This window comes from Meleagris gallopavo, chromosome 5 (assembly GCF_905368555.1).
Source record: "Meleagris gallopavo chromosome 5, MGAL_WU_HG_1.1, whole genome shotgun sequence".
Classification (NCBI taxonomy): Eukaryota; Metazoa; Chordata; class Aves; order Galliformes; family Phasianidae; genus Meleagris; species Meleagris gallopavo.
The window spans coordinates 35712637-35731931 of NC_139408.1; the positions used below are offsets into that span (position 1 = coordinate 35712637).

At 39.0% G+C, this 19295-nt stretch overlaps 2 protein-coding genes across 2 annotated transcripts in view; one reads left to right on the forward strand and one right to left on the reverse strand.

Moving 5' to 3' along the window:
• Positions 1–364: 364 nt before the first annotated feature.
• On the reverse strand, positions 365–11807 carry PPP2R3C (protein phosphatase 2 regulatory subunit B''gamma). The gene is made up of 13 exons (XM_010711676.3): positions 11648–11807; positions 11110–11237; positions 9816–9920; positions 9122–9234; positions 8192–8289; positions 7263–7333; positions 6380–6512; positions 5274–5329; positions 5125–5200; positions 4528–4664; positions 2718–2855; positions 1534–1593; positions 365–835 (listed from the first exon to the last, which is right to left on the reverse strand). Exons 1-13 carry the CDS (start codon positions 11727–11729, stop codon positions 647–649), a joined length of 1386 nt encoding a protein of 461 aa, XP_010709978.2. The 5' UTR covers positions 11730–11807; the 3' UTR covers positions 365–646.
• Positions 11808–11840: 33 nt separating this feature from the next.
• Positions 11841–19295, forward strand: part of PRORP (protein only RNase P catalytic subunit) — a 38776-nt gene continuing 31321 nt past the window's right edge. Inside the window, 6 exon segments of the mRNA XM_010711677.4 lie at positions 11841–11997; positions 12371–13120; positions 13123–13327; positions 13330–13795; positions 14919–14966; positions 15628–15760. Coding sequence (XP_010709979.2) covers positions 12800–13120; positions 13123–13327; positions 13330–13795; positions 14919–14966; positions 15628–15760 — 1173 coding nt within the window. The 5' untranslated portion in view covers positions 11841–11997; positions 12371–12799.

Genomic DNA, 19295 nt, shown 5'->3' on the forward strand with positions numbered 1-19295 from the left:
TACAGGACTACAACCATACCTGGCCTGTATCTCTTCTAATTTTATCTGAAATAGGAAACGCTTATGTGAATTTATTAAATCAGTAAAACACTCATTCTTTAACTACTGCTGTAGCTCAGCTATGTAATTAAGTTAAATTTCCTATAATACTTACACAGGAAGTTATACTATGTTATGTTTATCTCTTATGGAAGACTTTCTTCTTTAGAGTAGGATACTTAACAGTGCTGTCATTACACAAAGCCATGCAGAACACTGTGACTGAGTGGATACAAGCCAGTGCTGAGAATACTCAAGAAATACATCCTTAATTTCAAGATAAATGCACATTCTAGAAAATTCAAATTAAAAAAGGCTCAGTATGTAAAGAAAAAATCCAAAAACATTTATTTGAAAAACAAAACCAAAACAAAAACAGAACAGATCATAGTTACCTCTTAAATAAGACCTGCTGTTTTCACTTCAAAGAATCTGCAGAACTAATTTTTACATATTAAGTTTTATCTTACATGCCTGAGGAAGATAAAGATGGGAGGGCAGTAAAATGGAAGAGGCATCAATTTAAATAATGTTCCCAGCATCCAGTAGTTAATGAATGCATCAGTTAAGAGAGATCTCAATGCATACAGTTTACTCCTGTTGAAAGTCACGTATCATCAGCATCAGCAACACTGTCGTTATCACTTGCCACAAGGACCTCTCTGTTCTCATATGTCCAGAACCCATTCAGATCAATTAGAATACTGGTAACAGTGTCTCCTTGACTGCTATTGATTAAATCTTGAAGGGAGATTCTGTAAGGATCTTTAGGCTTCACCATATCAAAGATCTCATCCTGTGAAAGAAAGAAGTCAAAATTAGGAGTTGGGAGGGGGAAGAGCCCACACACATTACTGAGCAGAATAATGGTTACTTTATACTGTCTACAGAATGACCTTAGGATAACTAAAGCCATCCATACTAATATACAAAACAGGCCGTTAAGTTCCTAACCATGTAAAATATAAAACATAGTAACAACTACAGCTAGGAACAGTGTGCTCAGCTCCCACAGCTCAAATAAGAGCTTGCTATTCTGGGAGCCTTTGCGCTTCAAGTGGCAACATGAAACTCAGCTCATCCGTGTGAGTTTAGCTTTACTGAAGCTTGTACTTTTAGTACTGAAACTGCTAATGTAAGTAGGCAGTACAAGAAAATTGTATTGACAACGGTTTTTTAGTCAACTCCATGCTTCCTTGGTCCTGAAGAAGAGATGATTCCAAATTATATGAACTATCTTGAAGTGTAAGGCACAGCAGTATATATTAATAGACAATTTATCTATTAAATATGGAAACTACTACCACAGTTGAATACCAGATTTTTCGGATGCAACACATGTTGAATAGAAAGACGTTTTCAAACCCATGAGACACACAAGTCAGATTCACCTCTACTACACTGCAATTAAATACATATCAACAATACTCCATTGGTAAATTATGACACGTTTATACAAATATTTCATGTAGTACTCTATTTGGGAATACCAACCTTGACATCTTGAAAAGAAACTGGTTCTTGTCCATGGATTTTCATTTGTTCCTGAATAGCCTAAAAAAGAAAAGTTAGAAATAGGCAATGCAGTATTATATTGACACTGGATGATACCTTTTAAACATGCTTCTGCTTGTTAAGATGCATTGCTGTGTGACAAGGCATTAACAGAACAGCTTGCCATCAGTTCTCTTCCACATGTAAGGCAGTGGTGAGTTAAGGTACAAACAGTGATGTGCATCTCCAAGTCCACAGTTTTTAATATGATAAGAATCCAACTTTCATTATGACCAACATTTGAGCATTCAGAAGACAGGATACGCAGACAATCATATCACTCATTATTCAAGATAGGAATATATTCAAAACAGAAAATTCATTATTGTCTTTTTTGGGAGGGACTATTTGTAAGGGCATGTAGCAACAGGATGAGGGAAAATGGCTTTAAACTGGAAAAGGGTAGATTTAGACTAGATATTAGGAAGAAATTCTTTCCTGTGAAGGTGGTGAGACACTAGAATGGGTTGCCCAGCAAGGTTGTGGATGCCCCCTCCTTGGAAGTGCTTGAGGCCAGGCTGGATGGGGATCTGAGCAATCTGGTCTAGAGGGAGGCGTCCCTGCCTGTGGTAGGGGGGTCAAAACTACATGATCTTAAAGGTCTCGTCCAACCCAAACCATTGTATGATTCTAAAAACTGTCAACTAATATGGAGTATGACACCAGCGAGAAGCTTTTTGCAGTGATTACCTGGGATTAAAAATCTCACAGCCTTACAGGCCATCACTGTACTTCAGCATTTTCCTTTATTGTACCAAATTTTAGGATTACAGTGGAAACTAAAAGCATGAGCAATAGCCAACTAGAACCATCATAAGTGATTTTAACAAGTAATCATTACATATATATATATAAATAAAATTTTTTAAGCAACAAAAATATTTCTCCTAGATTAAATCAAAACAGTTAATTTCAACTGCAGAAAAACAATGCTGAATACCTTTTGAATTCTTTCCAAGTTTTGGAATATAATTTTTAATGTTTTAAATCTTCTTACAAGCAGTTACTGGCTTCCCAGTGGGTACTGGTAATTTAAAGGGACTCCCTGCAGATCTGCATGCAGAAGCACACAGGCTATAACACCATAAACACAGAAAATGGCCTACCTGTATAAAGAGACTTACCCTAAAGAAATAATTAAGGGAAAAGACATTCAGGTATCCTTTGTTCTCAATGTCAAGCAGTTTGAAAATATATTGCAGAGCTGCAGGCTCCTTTCTGTTTTCTAATGCAAGTACAAAGTCCAGGTAGGTTTTATAGTCCTAAAAGTAGATACAATCATGTTTATTATAGTCTTCTTTCTAAATTGATTTTGCAAGCAGGAACATTATAATTGGCAGCTATTTCATTGTAGGGGATCAATCTATTTTCTGAAAAAGACAAAATAAAATGGAAAATGGCTGCTACCACCAACATGAACAGAAAAGTTAGTTCCTAGTGACTGCTGAGGAGAGGAAATCTTGCCATTTTTAGATGTAAAATAGTATTCCAAACATAAATCCAAATTAAACAGGCTACATATACTTTTAAAAATGCTTATTACATCTTTAGAACAGTGAACATACCTAATCAGTTAAGAAAAGCCATAGTAGTTTTTGTTAGCACAAATTAGAAGTGTTCAGAGGTAATAACCCTAGTCTTATCCAAGAGTGAACCATTTGACCAACTGAAGTACACAGTCCTAAGACCAGAGAAGTTGTTTGGCAATTTGTGAGGTTGAAGCATTAGTAAACATCACAGATACGTACCTGTCTTACATTTTCCTTACTTTTTTGCTTATACTTATTTTTGGTTTTCTGATGAAGATACAATTAAGGATGGAAACCTACAGTCCTGTGTGCGTAACATCCCCGTCTACCTTAAACATCAGAGGGTTTGCTGCCATTCAGCAGGCAGGAGAAACGGGCATCGCATTGAGTTCAGAGGGAATGCAAAGTTCTGCATATAGGGAGGAATAACTACATGCACCAGCACATGCTGGGGGCTAACCAGCCAGAAAGTAGCTTTGCATAGAATAAGCTGAGAGTCTTGATGGGCAACAAAGCTAAATATACATAAGCAATGTGCCCTTGCAGCAGAGGCAGCTGACAACAGCATTTTGAGCTGCATGAGGAAGAGCTTTACTGGCAAGTTGGTGAAGATGATGATTCTCTGCTTACCAGTGGTTAGCCCAACATCTGAGTGCTAGGTTCTGTTCTGGACTCCTGAGTACAAAAGAGGTATAGACCTACTAAAGCAAATCCAACAAAGGGCAACTAAGAGGACTTCTCCTAAGCTCAATGATTCAGCAATTCTACAAAAAATTACTAAGGGAGCAGCAATGCTATATAGTAAACTGGAGTTTAGCACATTTTAGAGGTAATTAATCATCTGAAAACAGACATATTAGAAGTAGTGATGCATTACATAAAGATTTCAAAATAAACAGCACAGATATTTTTCATTTTAACTCTGATTTGGTTAGATTTCTTATGCTTCACAACTATGCAAAGCCTACAATTAAAAAAAAAAAAAAAAAAAAACAAACAAAACCCACTACTCCCTTCATGAAGAAATGTACAGATTAGCTGATTAGCTATGTATGTACAGACCAGCTGATAGTCCCAAGTGTGCCGCTTGCCTTCATCTCTCTTTCAAGAATTAAATGACCTCTAAAAACATGGATAAATATACACATTTTTTTCCAACATGCACTTGTATGTACTGAAGTGGAAGAGAAGCTTTATCCTGGGCTACCTGGATTCTGTAGCATTTCCGCCTTTCAAAACAAGTAACTTGTCCTCCTACTACACTGCAATCATCTTGATTTTAGAAAATTTATTTTTTTATTTACCTCAATCTACTTTATTAGAAAAAGATACTGACTGTGAGATATTTTCCTTATTAATAAGTCAAAACTTCAATACTGTGAACAGAGTAAAATCATGCAGTTACCATTTCTCCATCATAAGTTAAGCATTCCTGAAAGACACGGTCCAGAAATATGTTGGTCAGGGTCCCTGTTCCATACCGGGACAGCTCTTCTTTACTGAGCATGCCATTGTGATCTTTATCAAGGTTTAAGTACTGTCCTAGGAAGAAACAGATGACAAAATATAGCATCCCTACAGAAACAACAAAGAGAAAGAAAATTCAGCACATTTAACATTAATTCTTACCATACAAGTTAGTTAAGTGGGAGTATGCTAGAACCACAAAAATATTCATGGATCATCACAATGAGCAACAGAAGCAGTGGGGGGTGAGAAGGGGGTAAAGTCTGCTTACATGAGAAAGGAGCACAAGACCAAGAGCTAAAGGTGATGCAAAAGCATGAACAGAACTGTCAAAAGAGAAGGAATTTTATACCTTGTGCAATAAGAAGCACAAGAGGATGCACTGAAAAGACAGCTGGAGGCACTGAAAAGACTGGTTTATCAGAAGGAGTTAATGAGGAAAAAAAAAAAAAAAAACCAGGAAAAATAACACCAGGAATTTGACTAAGTCATATAAGGAACAGAAAAAAAGTGTTCATATATAAAAGGAACCTACCATAAACTCTTAGTGCAGAAGGAGCAGAAAACCAATTTGTTTCCTGACTTTCTTTAGAAAGTTCTTCATCCCTTAACTAAGTGAAATACAAAGTTAGAATTCAGAAATAGTAAAATAAAATACAGCAGTAAGTGTTAAGAGATCTTTACCTCCAGTAAGTCATCCAGGAAGCTGCAAGCTAAAATGTCCTGTATCTTTATCTTCCCTGAAGAAAGAGAAGAAAACTGTGTTTTAACTTATTCAGCCAACATATCCATTTGGCTGTTCTCATTTAGGTGGACCTCACAAGAAAAAAAAAATAATTCTATTTTTAAGGAAAAAAACCCCATCAACTAAATAATAAAACAAAAATAGCTTTTAAAATGGCAGAACAATATTTGTTGATTCTGGTAGTTTTCTGCAACCTTGAAAGCCAGAAAACTTTAATAAAAACATAAACGTTCAACAAAAAATGCAAAAGAAAAATAATACAAAGAAAGCACATGCTTAAAACGCTTATTAGAATAACAGTGTCTTTCACATCTTCCAAAACTACAGACCTGACAAAGCTGAGGTACAAGACTGAGCGTCTGCTGTTGTACCTTTAACCAGTGGAGAGACACTGCACAAATGGCTGTGCAGAATAATGACACTGTAACTTCACATACACCTTCTCTATATGCTTGCTGTTGCCCCTGCTGGAGACTACTGCCAACCAACACTGCTGTCTTCAAGTGGCACAGTGACATCTTGAAAGTGCAGTTTGTGAACTGAAGGATATAGAAAAACCAAACTGTTGTCCCAGTAAGCTACATCTGTAACAAGATGATTAGCACCCGTAACTGCAAACCATTTGTAGTGAGTTTACATAGTGCACCTATTTAATCACAGGGAAACAACATCATAATCACCATTCTTGAGCATTTCCACAGCTTGCAGGGTATTCTGCCACACATTCTGAGTTCCCTGTTAGCTGCCACACCTTCTATTCATTTGAATTAGCTATTATGCATGTCTTATTTATTAATTTCTGTAGCACAGAGTACCACAACTGATGGAGCTTTCAGTAGAACTAATTAGCACTGCAAGTAGACTATCAGACACACATAAAGACTCATGTTTTCGGGGGAGATTAAAATTAAAATACAATACTGCTGAATGGGAGCCTACGAAGACAACAATACATTAGTTCAAAGGCACAAGTAGCTTCAGTAGAAACATTTGTTTAACGTGGAAAATACTACACATAGTTAGAATCTGAAAAACATGGACCTACCTGTTCTGAGAGGATCCAGAAAGAAGAAAAACTTCCTAACTGCTGTGCAAACATAGAAGGAGTAAAAAGATTTTTCTAAGCCATCCAGTTGTGGCAAAGTAGGGATGAGTTCTAAAATGTAGTTTTCTAAATCCTGTAGAATTAAGAGAATATACACAGAGAAGCTTCAAACACTACAGTTGTTTAAATAATATATTTTTGTTATACTCCACTCTGACATTCATGTCAGTTAAAAATACAGCAATGCAGCGAAGAGCGTAGGTGAAGGCATAAATACAAATCTCTTTGTGCAAGAAATGCTAGGTCAGACACATAACATGCACATGTGGTGTCACAAGTGAAACCATCTGCTAGCAAAACAAAATGTTAAAAAAAGTATGATATTCACATCTAAATATAAATGAATTCAACTGCAACTTTTTCGAATACCAGTGTGTAATTCCTAATTGGATTATCCTATTGCTGAATGATCTTTACTATATCGTTTCAATTACAGCAGTAACTGCAACCTTGTTAGTTATTCTGTAGTATTAAATCCTGATAGAATAGGAGATTTATTTCACTCCCACTCTGGATCCATTGTGGACTTTTTTTTTGTGTGATTTCTACTGTATCCTAACAAAGCTAGTAAAGAGTCAATCACATAAAACTTTGCTATCTGTAACCTCTTTTTTGGAACTATCCATAAGTCAGAAGGACTAGGAGCATTCACCACCAAGTTTCAAGTACACAAAGACTGCTAATTATCCAAATAAACACACCTCATCCAAATCTACAACATGATTTTGTTTTTGTGACACAAAAATGGAAGAAATCTGGACCTTCTCTAATTCTCTAGCACACGAGTTAAGATAGACAGCAACTCAGTCAAGAATGTACTTACTGATTCTCTGAGGTAGCCCTGTCCTGCCACATCATATAAACTGAGACCTATTCTTGTCTGATGAAGCCACACTGTAAAACACAAAATAGAATTATAGTAAAGAAATCTGGAGGGTTTTTTTGGGGCCTCACCAAAATTTGACATTATTCTAAAATGCACAATGCACCGTTCAATGTTAAGTGCCTCTGTATTTCCTGTTTTTCTGAGTTTTAGGCAGTTCTGCTGAAAAGCCATGATCCTTTCTTCAACTTGGTAAGAGCCAGTAGTGATAAGGGGTGCACTGTGACCAAGACTGCCCTATAATAACCAGCTGTGAGAAATGGCTGAGAAGGTACCACGTCTCAGCGGGTACATGGAATCCTACGTATTTGTTCTCTGTCACTGAATTATTTTCATGCATTAAAAACAGCTGCACAATGTGCTCTATAGATTACCCATTAGACTGCTATAGCCCTCTGTGCAGTATGAAGCACTGCAGCTACCATCCTACTGTCCTGATCTCACTTCTGATGGACAATACAAGAGCAGAATTTAAATAGCACATGCATGTATTTTTGAAATGAGAAGGCACGTTAATCAGATAATCTACAGGACAACAGTTAGAATCACAATGGTTACATAACTTCACTGTTTTGTACTTCACAGTACTGACTGAAAAAAGAAAATCAGAAAGATAATCCATATAATAAGTTGATATATAATTATATTTAATAGACTGATCAGTGATCTCGCGGCTGATGGGCTTCAAGGGTACAGTGAACTCCTACCTGCCAGTAAGAAAGAAAACCCTCCGATCTCTATGAAAACAGCATTAGCAATTCAAGGATAGGATTCTACTGCTGTTGATGAGAACAGCAATTAATTAATAAAGCTTAAAATAGCCTCAAAAATAAAATAACTTCTCATTAAAACGGGAAGCATCAACTAACCTTTTCGCATGACATAATTGAAAAACTGCATTATAGATATCCTCCCATAAGGATCATTATGGAGTAATTTAGCAAAAATCTTTGCTGTGAAGAACTGCCTGTAAAACAAAGAAAGTTACTTATCTGCACCTGATTATACTACACTGACAGATGCAGTTCCAGTACTCCCAACTTGCAGAAAATCTAAAAGACTTTTAACAATACAGAACGTGTTCTGTGTCTTCAAAGATATTAATTCGCTAACCTGAAAGCCACAAGTATTGAGTGTATTCATAGCGAGTACACACGTAGTTGGGATCCTACCAAATAGCAATGGTAAACTCAATAAACAGCAGCAGCCTTTGATGCTCATAAACATGAGACTCTTCAACGGTCTGCGAATTCTTAATTCTTCTTCAACTTAATTACTCTTTGGTACATTATAGTTGGTAGCTCCCAATCCTCTTCAGTGATATAGAGACAACCAATCTGCTTCTGCCCGAAACTCAATTAAAAAGCCATGTGTGCAACAGCAGTCCCCAACAAGAATGTAAAACAGCAATACTCATCACATGACATACACAGAATATTTTGTATTTTATAGGAAATTTTCCATCAAAATATACGAGGGAATGCTGGACAAGATTTCCTCTTCAAGTATAATGTGTGCAGTTTAGTGGCCATACTAACTTAAAAATGCTTATGATGGTGAGAATTTCTTCTTTAAAAACAAACAAGCAAACAACACAGTATCCTCTTTTCCAAACCTATGAAAATTTTCTGCAGAGATGCAGAGAAACATACCTTTGCAAGGATGTAAACTAATTAGGTCAGCAATAACTTCATGAAGTCTCTCACCATCAGACTGTCAACATTTACTTGGGCAGTTAAAAGTTACAGTACCATTTAAACTTGGCCAGAGTAAGCATAAACAATAAAAGAAATGCTTACTTGCATTTAAGTCCAGCTTTTTCACCAACTTTCAAGAAGTTCTCATAATTAATCATTGCTTCTTCCCCAATCATTGGTGACGTCTGATGTTTGTCCAGCAGAAACCATAGATTCTTGAAAGATATTTACATATTTGATTAAGAAGTTATTACTCTGTATACATCAATGCATCTAAAATAAAGCATCTACAAAAAAGAGCAAATATGTGCTTTTACTGTAGGGCTGTCTCAACTGAGACACAACATCACTTCAACCAACAAAACAATCAAGGAGCACTTCCACTACTCAAAACTGGCATTATAAACATGTCACTGGGATTTCTAGGGTTACATCTCTTGTGTTCACACTGCAGTTAGCTCAACAGCCTTTGGAGTCTCTCTCAGTGATACATAAACAGAACTTATCACTTCTTCCAAGCCCATTAGAAAATTATCAGAACAAGTGGGAAAACCAGAAGCCACTGATCTATTCCTCAGGCACATCATAACAAGGAAGCTTTACACTCACGTTACCACCCCTGGACTGTTCAGCACTTTTGCTTTAGCTAGTGTTTCACAACAAGTCAACATGTGAAAATACAAAGCACCTCACCAATCACACAAGATTCTGTGGACCCACAAGAGATGCTCAAACTCTGTAGAGAAAAGAAGTTTGTCAGAGGTCATTGTAAGCCATACAGAACATGTTTTCTTACCTGAAGCTCTTCATTATCCAACAGCTCTCTACTTTTTCTTTGCAGAAAGACTGCTCTAGATTCTTCTCTTAATTTTTGAAGCAAGACTTCATCTTCAGCTGGCAGCTAGAGAAATTGTGGCATTTCAATTTTCTGTACAGTAGTTCTATTGAAAAACCACACAGTCACTAAGTATTTTTAGGTACCCCTGCCTCATACACTTGGATGAAGTTGCTTACTTGACAGAAAGTAGTCAACTATCTACCAGAATGCTACCATATTACCTGCTTCTTCTACAGGAATACTTCTAGGCTTGCATACTGCCTCAAATTAGTTCAGTACTGGTATGTTTATTTAAAGCAGGGCATCCTTGTCATGAGAGACAGAGAGTTACCCCTTATTCTATAGTCTACTTGTTAGCACTTTCCCACTGTTGTGGGACAGAAGGGCTTGCACACTAAACTTTTACTACTGTTATTTCAGTCAGCAGAGAGCAGCACTTTCTATTTCATGGTAAGCCTGACTCTCCCAAGTGTGAACATCTACTAGACACATTTTGGTCAGAAAAACAGATGGGAGAATGGTTTGCATGAAGATTCTGCTGATGTTTACACGCAAAATTGTATAGAATATCAGAATAATAGCTGCATGTATATTCATCAGCTGAAACATAGGCAGTTCAGAACTCTATTGTCAGATCCTGAGGGTTAAGGAATGATGCAAGGTTAGACAGCTGCTGACCAATACCAAAGGTGTCAAACTTCTGCTTTTATTCCCTCACCTCAATTTGATTTATATCACAGATAAGTTGTCTGACCATGATGATGCAAACAACAGCTCTATCTTTAGTCTGCAAGGTCAATGACCCTTTCCACAAAGTAGCAGCCTATTGTGTACACAGAGACAGGGAAATATGTATTTGTAACAATGGTACGTCAGAACATGACAACAAGAATCACAGAATGTCTTAGATCAGAAGAAACCTTAGAGATCATCTAGTTTCAAGCTCTTATTATGGGCAAGGTTAAGAAGTATCTCTTAAGAGAAATAGGATTTGTTACCTTTAGTAAACACCCATGTCTATGGTCCAACTAGCAATAGTATTGCATACTCTACCCAAAGGTGTTCGGTAATTTGAAACTGCTGAAATTCACAAGTATACAACATCAAAGACAGATTATGCTTAACAATTTGCATCTTTCAGAGCTCTACTTACTTCAGCTTCTGGAGCTGAAATGCCCCTTTAAATGGGCATGACACTTTTTTTTCTTATAAAATAGTCTCTTCTTTAAACGTACCTGGACACCTCGCTTACCCTGTAATAAAATCGCGGTATGTTTGCGTATGACGTGTTGACATTAGCTCTTCCTCCTTTCCATTCCATGTAATACTTTGTGAACAACTCCATCTCTTCATCTTTCAGCTCCTGTTCGCTCTTTTTGGCTAATTAACACAGAAAAGGATTTTCAGATCGGATTCCAAGTAGAGTTCTAACTTAATGAGGTGCTTGAAAAACAGCATTAGCGCTACGGCTTACGCAGCCCCACTAACGAGCAGGACAAACGGGAGGAAGGGATGGCACACAGCCACCCGCAGACGCCGCAGACACAGGACCTGCGTGCCCCACCTCAGTACGTGCCGAGGGCCTCTTCCAGCAGCCGCGCGCGACCGATGTTCTGAGGCACATATATGAGAGGCGCGTGTATGACAGGCGCGGGCACGGCTGGCGAAGCAACGTTACAAGGCCCAGATTCTTTACTTAAGCCCCGCGGCGCGGCTCGAAACCGCTCCCTCCCGCCCATCCCTCGTGAGACACCCCGCTCCCAGTGACATCCCCGCGGCCCCACGCTCACGGGTGCGGCGCGCTGCCAGGCGGTTCCTCAGACTCCGCTTCCAGTCCATGGCCCCGCCGCACCTCACGGCGGCCCCGCGCATGCACCGTACGCTGCCCGACGCGCCCGGCCCGCGCTTGACATGGTGGAGGGAGCGGAGCGCTGTGGAGCGTTCTGATAGGCCGCGCCGGGTCACATGCTGCTCCGCAAGATGCCATTGGCTCCAAGCGCACGGAGCGCGCCTGGTAGCACTTCCGGGTGAGAGTGGGGTGGGGAGGGCTGTGGGTGCCGCGCGGTCGTCTCTGTCCTACGCAGTGGTTGGGCGGCATCGTGCAGCGCCAGGCGCCTATGGCCGCCGCGCAGCGACAGAGGTAGGTGCGCCCCTCAGGGCAAGAGCATAGGCTGTGCCGGGTCCGTGCTTCGCGACGCTCTGATGGAATAAACGTGGGACAGCGGGAAAGACTGTGCTTCCCAGCAGGTAGCGCGCTGCTAGGGCGCGGTGCGCTGTGGGAGTTGTAGTGCTGGGTTCTCCGGGGGCTGGGCTCGGGTCCCTAGAAAGGTATCGGTCCCTGGTTGGAGGCCTGAGGGCGTTCCTGTAGGCGTGCTGTGCCTGGTCTGGCTGAGGAGTTGGAATTTGTCTTCGTGATCTGAAATCGTATCGAACTTCGTTAGCATGGAAATTTCAATGTGGTGTTCCTCATATGCCCAAAGCATAATGTTTTTTTTTCTGATTTTTATTTTTAGGAAGCCTTCTGACTCGATTTGGATGAAGGCAAGAAAGAAAAAACCTGTGCCTTCTGCCTGCCAGCATCAGTGGTCCCTGACTGTCCACAGCATGTGCAATGCTCATCTTCACAACATCTGACAAAGAGGAACAGTAAGCAGCAAACCTGCAGAACATCTCTAGAAAGAAAAACAGTCTCATCTGGATGAATGTCCTCGTAGCTCTGAGAGAGGTTGCTGGGTGTTTTTGTTTTTTTTTTTTAAGATTTCATCATATTTTGCTTTTATCAGAGCTATAAAGGACTCACAGAACAAGCATTCTGAAAGCGAAGCATATTAAGCTTGACAGCTCTTAGGCTTGAGTAATAAACTTTCCAATGCAAACTACATTTTCCACTTCAGAACTTTACTTGGTACAGTGAGCTAATAGTGAGGTAATTCATTTTGGTGATGGCACTTTTTTTTCAACCCAGTCAGTATGGTTTACAGGCTTTGCTGTGGAAGAGCCGTGTATTCTGGCCTGCTTCAAGATGCCATCAACTGTTTGCTGCTTCTTTTGGCATCCCTAAAAGGGACAAGGTTAGCTGTTTCAGCTTTATGACGTCTTCCAGCACTGGTTTAGCAGTGGATCCTCAAGGGACTGATTGTCCACCTAAGAAAAGATCTGAAGTTGATGATGAAGAAGAAAAAGGATGGGATGAGAACACTCAAGAAATGCATGAAGGGAAACTCCGCTTTTCTTCCTCTGGGGGAGCTTTGAAGAAACAATTAATGAATCACACTGTATCAAGCATAAGTTTGCCACTGTACAGCCTCCCAAAAGGCCTTTGTGTGCTGAGGAGTGGAGTAGACTGAAGGAAGGTTTTCAGTCCCCTGAAATGTTTGAAGAAGTGATGTTTAGCAGTATGATCAGATACAACAGCCCCATTGACGTGGCTAAGTCCTTGCTCACTCATGTGGCAAAGAGTAATGGTGACATTGGTATAATTTATTGGTCAAATATCTGGCACTGTGTGTCCAACAAGGGAAAACTTCAGAGATTTGTGATGTGTACGACATATTGAAAATCAGATTTAAGATTTTAGAGAGTGGGGCTTACAACCTTCTAATGAGAGGACTGAGTAATTCAGACCAGTGGAGAATGGCATTGACTCTTTTGGAAGAAGTTAAAAGGGTTACAGTTCCCTCACGATCAAACTATGAATCCTGCATCAAAGCAGCTACCCATCACCAAGAAATGACCCTTGCTTGTGAACTTTACCATGAAATGTTGGCTAAGGATTTAGTGCCAACCTTGGATGTCCTGCAGGCCTTTTTTGACCACAGCAGGGGTATGAAAAATTCTGCATTACAAAAAGAGCTGTTTGGTATCCTCTTATATTTGAGAGATAACCAAGTATACCCTCACAAAACATTTATGCGGAGTATAAAGCTGTGGTTTGAAAGGTAAATAATGTTTCAATAGCGAGCTCCAGTTCTTGAGGGTCAATTTTGATTGTCATATATAAAATCTAATAAGATATCTGAAATAGTGTTTGTGCTGTTGGCTAAAAATAAATAGGCAGTTTATGTAGAGTTCCCAAACAAACGTAGGATCTGTGAACTTTGAGCTCTAGTAGCATCATAGAGGTAATGCAGATTGGGACTTTTATTAACAGAGGAAACAGAAGTTACAGTAATCACAGAAGTGAGAGTAACTGAAAAAGTGTTATTTTCAATGATTTTTCCGAAGAGCAGTCCAGCGCTGACTTTATTAGTGAGTAAAGCCAGATCCAATAGTGGATCTGAATGTCTAACAATCACAATATTGTCTGCTGCCTATTGTCTTTGTTAAAAAACAAACAACTGAAGAACCTCTGTATATCATCATACAGAATGAGAAAGGAGACAAGAAGTGGAATGGCTATCCCAAAGCCCACAGCACATAATTGTGCAACCAAAGATAATAAAGACAGTGACAAAAAGGGAGGTATCTACAGTTTCATTCTGTTGAGCATATAGCCTATTCTGTTCTGGATCTTGTAGGCAAAAAGGAACATTTGCACCAGTGTGGTGGTACCAGTGTTAACAGCAAAAGTGATGATAATGATGTGGCATCAGAAAGTCTCAGTGCAGCATTTTGCTATGACCAACGTTACTCTTAGCAGTGTTTTTTCTAAATCTTTGGATTACGCTTGCATAGAATTCTTGATTTCCTGATTTTTCCATCTGATTTCTGAGTGCTTTATGAATGTGTATGGCAACACCTTGAAACTTGACAGTGCAATCTTGTTATTTGTGTATCTTTATATTTGGGGACAAAGTAAACGGAAGCACTTGGTGTCAGTTCTCAGCATGTTGTTAAACACTGAGTTGTTATTTGGTACTTCAAGTTGTTGACTTATGTATGAATTTTTGTGTTGTTTTTTTTCTTTTTTTTTTTTTTTCTTTTTTTTTTTTCAGGGTAAATGATGGGCCTATTTCTAAATATTGACCAGAATAGATTTTTTGTTGTTGATGTTATCTGTAATGCTAGTACAGCTAAATGAGAATCCAATGCTGTAATTTATCTTTTTCTGTGTATGTTTAGTATACCAGGAGAGAACTGGAAAGGACACCTGACCAGTATTAAAGACAGGTAAATGCAGTGTTTTACTTAAAAATGAGCTGTTGTCTTTTAATAAGATGAACTTTTCTTTCATAACTTTTTTCTGTAAGATAACTTTTTTTTGAATCTTTGTTTAAGACAATATTTTAATCCTTGACAATATGAATATTTGTTATGTACATATGAATTCCCATACTCCAGTTTCCAGAGATTCAAGGTAATGATGCATGATTCATACATTCTTGAGTAGGGTATGGATTTGTGCATTGCGTTGATGTACAGGTTTTGTTTGGAGAGGCAGCAAGGGAAACAACTAGGAAAAAAAGAAGAAAAAAAAAAAAAAGAATAAATGGTGCTTGAGAGCAACGACAGTTACAGTTTGATTTCCTTCAGAATGTAGATTAGGGCAGAGGCTGTGGCTGTGGGACATGAAACAACTTTAAAAAGGCTGGGTCTTTAAGAAGGTTCTTATTCTTTCTTCTGGCATAGTTCTGGAAGATCATACAAAAATCTAGAAGTGGCTACAGTGACTTCAGAGTTTTGGATGCATGCCAGAAAGACTACAACCAATTTTCTCTTTATTTATTGTGTTGGATTTGTGGGAAAAAATGTTCTTATAGTCAGATGCCCATTAAGATTGTAAAATTTAAGATAATTCTTATTTGTTTTTATCTTTTTGCACTGTTCGCAGTGGACAGTGCCCAGTTTGCAACCATCAGCTGGAAGATAGTGAGCTCACCGAAGAGGAATACAGTAATTTGAGAGAAAGAATAATTAGCGATGTGATACATGGGACTGACACTTTCAGAAAGACAAGTCCGCAGGTAGGTCTTGCGTGCTGTCAGCCTGAGAGTAATGTACAATTGGTGTTGATGTACTTTGAAAACAGCACAGATGTTTTTTTATTCCACCCTTTGCTTTAAAACATTAACAAGCCTTTAGATTCTTACTGACGTTTTTTATTTTTAAATATATACTTTCATCTTTATAATTACAGCATACATCAAGAGTATCAAGCTTTTTCAAAGGATGTTTTAAACATCTGAGGGGGCGTAATTTCCATACTCTATTGTATGTTGCAGTTCTGTTCATTACTCTTCTTGTGCAGAGGTTCAGCCTTAGTGGTACTGAATGAAGTTGAATTCCACTAGATGGAGCCCAAACCACATTGTGGGGTGGTTTTGCATTACCTTATAAGCAGTGATGTAACTTGGCTGTAGGTGGCAACTCTGGTCCATATGGATTTTGAAAATTTGGAAAGACTCACCAGGTTTAGTGCTTAAGGCTTTCTGCTTTCTTCCTCATACAGCGTAACAGTTACAGGAACTTGAAACTGTCAGGGTGTTCATAGTACCTGAAGCCAGTTCAGACCTCTCATTTATGTGCAGATATTCATCTGAGTTCAGGACTTCTAGCTGATCTAGCTGTGAATTTTGGAGGAGAGTGAAATTATCTTTAAAAATGTAACAGTAATTCACTAGCAAGCATTTGGTGATTACTGATGTTCTGTAATATAAGATAAATGAAAGGATGTGTCTTATTGCATGCTGTAGAATTAACTTTACCTGTTCTCTAAAAGCCTTTGTGAAAAGCTGAAAATTATATTTGAAGTAGGTTTATTAAAGAAAGCTACGACAAAACTTTGATTCCTTGAGCAGTTTATACAAAGGTTTGCGTTGTGGTCATGGTGACTGCTGTCTTGAAAACTTCAAATATGGAAAGTGTTCAGAGCTAGCCTGGTAACAGTACTGCTTGGAGTGAGGAAGATTTAGGAAGGCAATTCATGTTACCACTGTGAGGACCTGACTGATCATATGAATGCAATCTAATGAAACAAAGAAGGAGGTTGTGATGCTCTGTCCCTAGAGGCATTCAAGGCCAGGCTGGATGTGGCTGTCGGTGGCCTGGTCTAGTGGTTGGTGACCCTGCACACAGGGGGTTGAAACTAGATGATTATTGTGGTCCCTTTCAACCCAGGTCATTCTATAATTCTATGATTTCAAGTTTTAATGCCCACAGATTTTGCTGACTTGTGTGACAGCTGAATTTCTGTCATTTACCACTCCAGGGCCACCTTTGTGGCTGTTGAGAGTTGACCTCAGTCCAGTTCTGTACCAGCAGGCAGGCTGAATGGGAATAAAAGCAGTGTGTTTACTGGTGACAGTGCAGCTGATTCTGCTTTCTCCCAATGCTTAGCGTGGATGTGTGGCAGAAGCAAAGTGGTGTTTTGATGTGTTAGAGGTTTCCAGAAATAACTTTGGGACTTTTTAGTTGCCTTTGCACTGTGAAAGCAGACGTGGTAATGAAAATATCCTGCCCATTTTAGGTATGCCAGACTGTGTGACTTCTCCTGCAGCCAGGGTTTTCCAGAGGGGAAACTAGGTGAAAAGGCTGAAATTACAATGTAGGCAAGTATATGTGAGAGGGTGTTTTCCATTTTCCAGTCAGTCATGCTTTTGTTGTAGCAGCTACTAATAGAAAATTTCAGCTTTCTATTCCCTATTTTTTTTTTTTTTTTAACTAATATTCTTCAGTGCACTGCTGATTAAACAGGGAAACAGTTTAAGTAGTTTTGAGCTCTGAAAAGTTTTATTCCAACAACACTTTAAACTGCTTTATGGAATTTTCTTTTTTCTTCACTGTGTAGTCTTTTGTTTTACTCTTGCAACAATATTGTTGCTTTTACTCTGCTCAGGCATAAATGCAATCAGAGTATTTAATGAGAAGCAAAGGTTTAGTTTATTGACGATGCTCTCTCTGAAAGTACTCTGTTATACTGTATGTAAAGAAAAAAAAAAACAAAGATATATGATTAGACACTTCTAGCAAAGAAAATGAAACAATTTAGTGTGATGCATAAGAATGGCAGTGAACATATTTACGAATATTTTTAAGATGGCCTTTCTGAACTATTAAACATTATCTGTAATGAGAAAATATCTTTTACATAGATAATACAAATTCGAATCTTTATATACATCTACCAAAAGCTGTTAGGATGTTAGGTGGTGATCTGATGTAGCAAGTTGCAGCCTTACAAACTGATGTAGGAAGAAAACAATTTTAACAAGGCTGTCTCCTTTGTATTAATGTCTATACGATACTTTCAGCTGGATTCCTGTTTACTCTGGCTACATTTAATTGGGAGCTACTCTATCGAGATGGAGATAGTATAATCAGTATACTGAGAGACAGTATCATCTCTCGCTGGATGACTTTCATGCTCGAATGTTTCTCAGATAGTCCAGTAATATCATCCTATTTGTAGCTACTTCATACTCCTGATAAGGGCTGATGTGCATGGGGCAAGAAGTGCTTGGCAGATGTGCATGTGCTGTGAGGAAGACAGGAAGAGATGAATCTGTGAGCATGTACAGTCACCACACTAGGTCTGGTCTAAGTGCATAAAGGGGTTTTACATGTTCTTTTAGAATGTAATAGTCTGGAGCGAGAAGAGAAAGTGACCCATTCATATACCTGTAATTCTTGCAGCTGATTTTGTGAAGCTTTGAAAATAGATCTCTCTGTCTTAACATTTTAAGTTGATGGCTTTTGTATAATGCATTGGTTCTCCTTTGATGTCTGCATTTCCCAACTCCAAGATTTGCCTCAAAGCCCTTTGAGCCCAGTGAGACTGAGTGCACTCTCTGCAAGTTTATCAGCAACAACAAGCTGTGTAGTGCGGTCAACATGCTGACGGAAGAGGGTGCAGCCCAGAGGGACCTGGAGAAGCTAGAAAAGTGGGCCCATGTGAGCCTGATGAAGTTGGCTGCTTCTGAGGTTGACTACTCATACCTGCTCTGAAATACCTGGGTGATTATGGTTATCTTGCACCTGGATGCCATGACTAATTTGCCTGATCCTTTCAGGGAGAAAGAAGAGTGGTTAATTCAGCTAGGCCTGCTGTGAATCCATCTGTAGGTAGGGCTGAATATGTTTTTTTCACTTCTTTGCTAAGTACGGACTGCTAAACTCAGTCAGAATGGGGTGCAGCAGTATCCTGTGTTGCATTATTAGGCAGGTTTGCTACTAGGTCTTGTAAGATCCACAAGGACAGGAGAGCTGGAGTGAGTGGGGTTCTGGTTTAGTTGCAGGTTTCTTCTGGTTGTGGTGTTTTTGCAGGACAAAGACTAGTTTGGGGGCTAGGAAGAAACTTCAGTGCTTGATCCAGTACTGAATCTTATAAGGGCCAGTAAGCATAGAATAAAGATGGGAAAGCTATGGTGAATATTCAGGTAATTCCAGTACTGGACTTCCTGGACAGAGTCTGAGAACAGTGCAGCCCAAGCTGCAGGCTTATCCTGCTTACTTTCTGTCTTCCTACCTCCATTTAATTCAGGGTGGATGTTAGAGTCTTCC

Excerpts from the sequence above, each read along its gene's own strand:
- PPP2R3C (XM_010711676.3), bottom strand. The coding sequence starts at position 11,729 with ATGCGCGGGGCCGCCGTGAGGTGCGGCGGGGCCATGGACTGGAAGCGG. Across the intron at positions 5,201-5,273 it reads TCCTGGATGACTTACTGGAG|TTAAGGGATGAAGAACTTTC; the intron begins GTAAAGATCTCT and ends TATTTCACTTAG. Across the intron at positions 836-1,533 it reads TTTCTTTTCAAGATGTCAAG|GATGAGATCTTTGATATGGT; the intron begins GTTGGTATTCCC and ends TTTCTTTCACAG.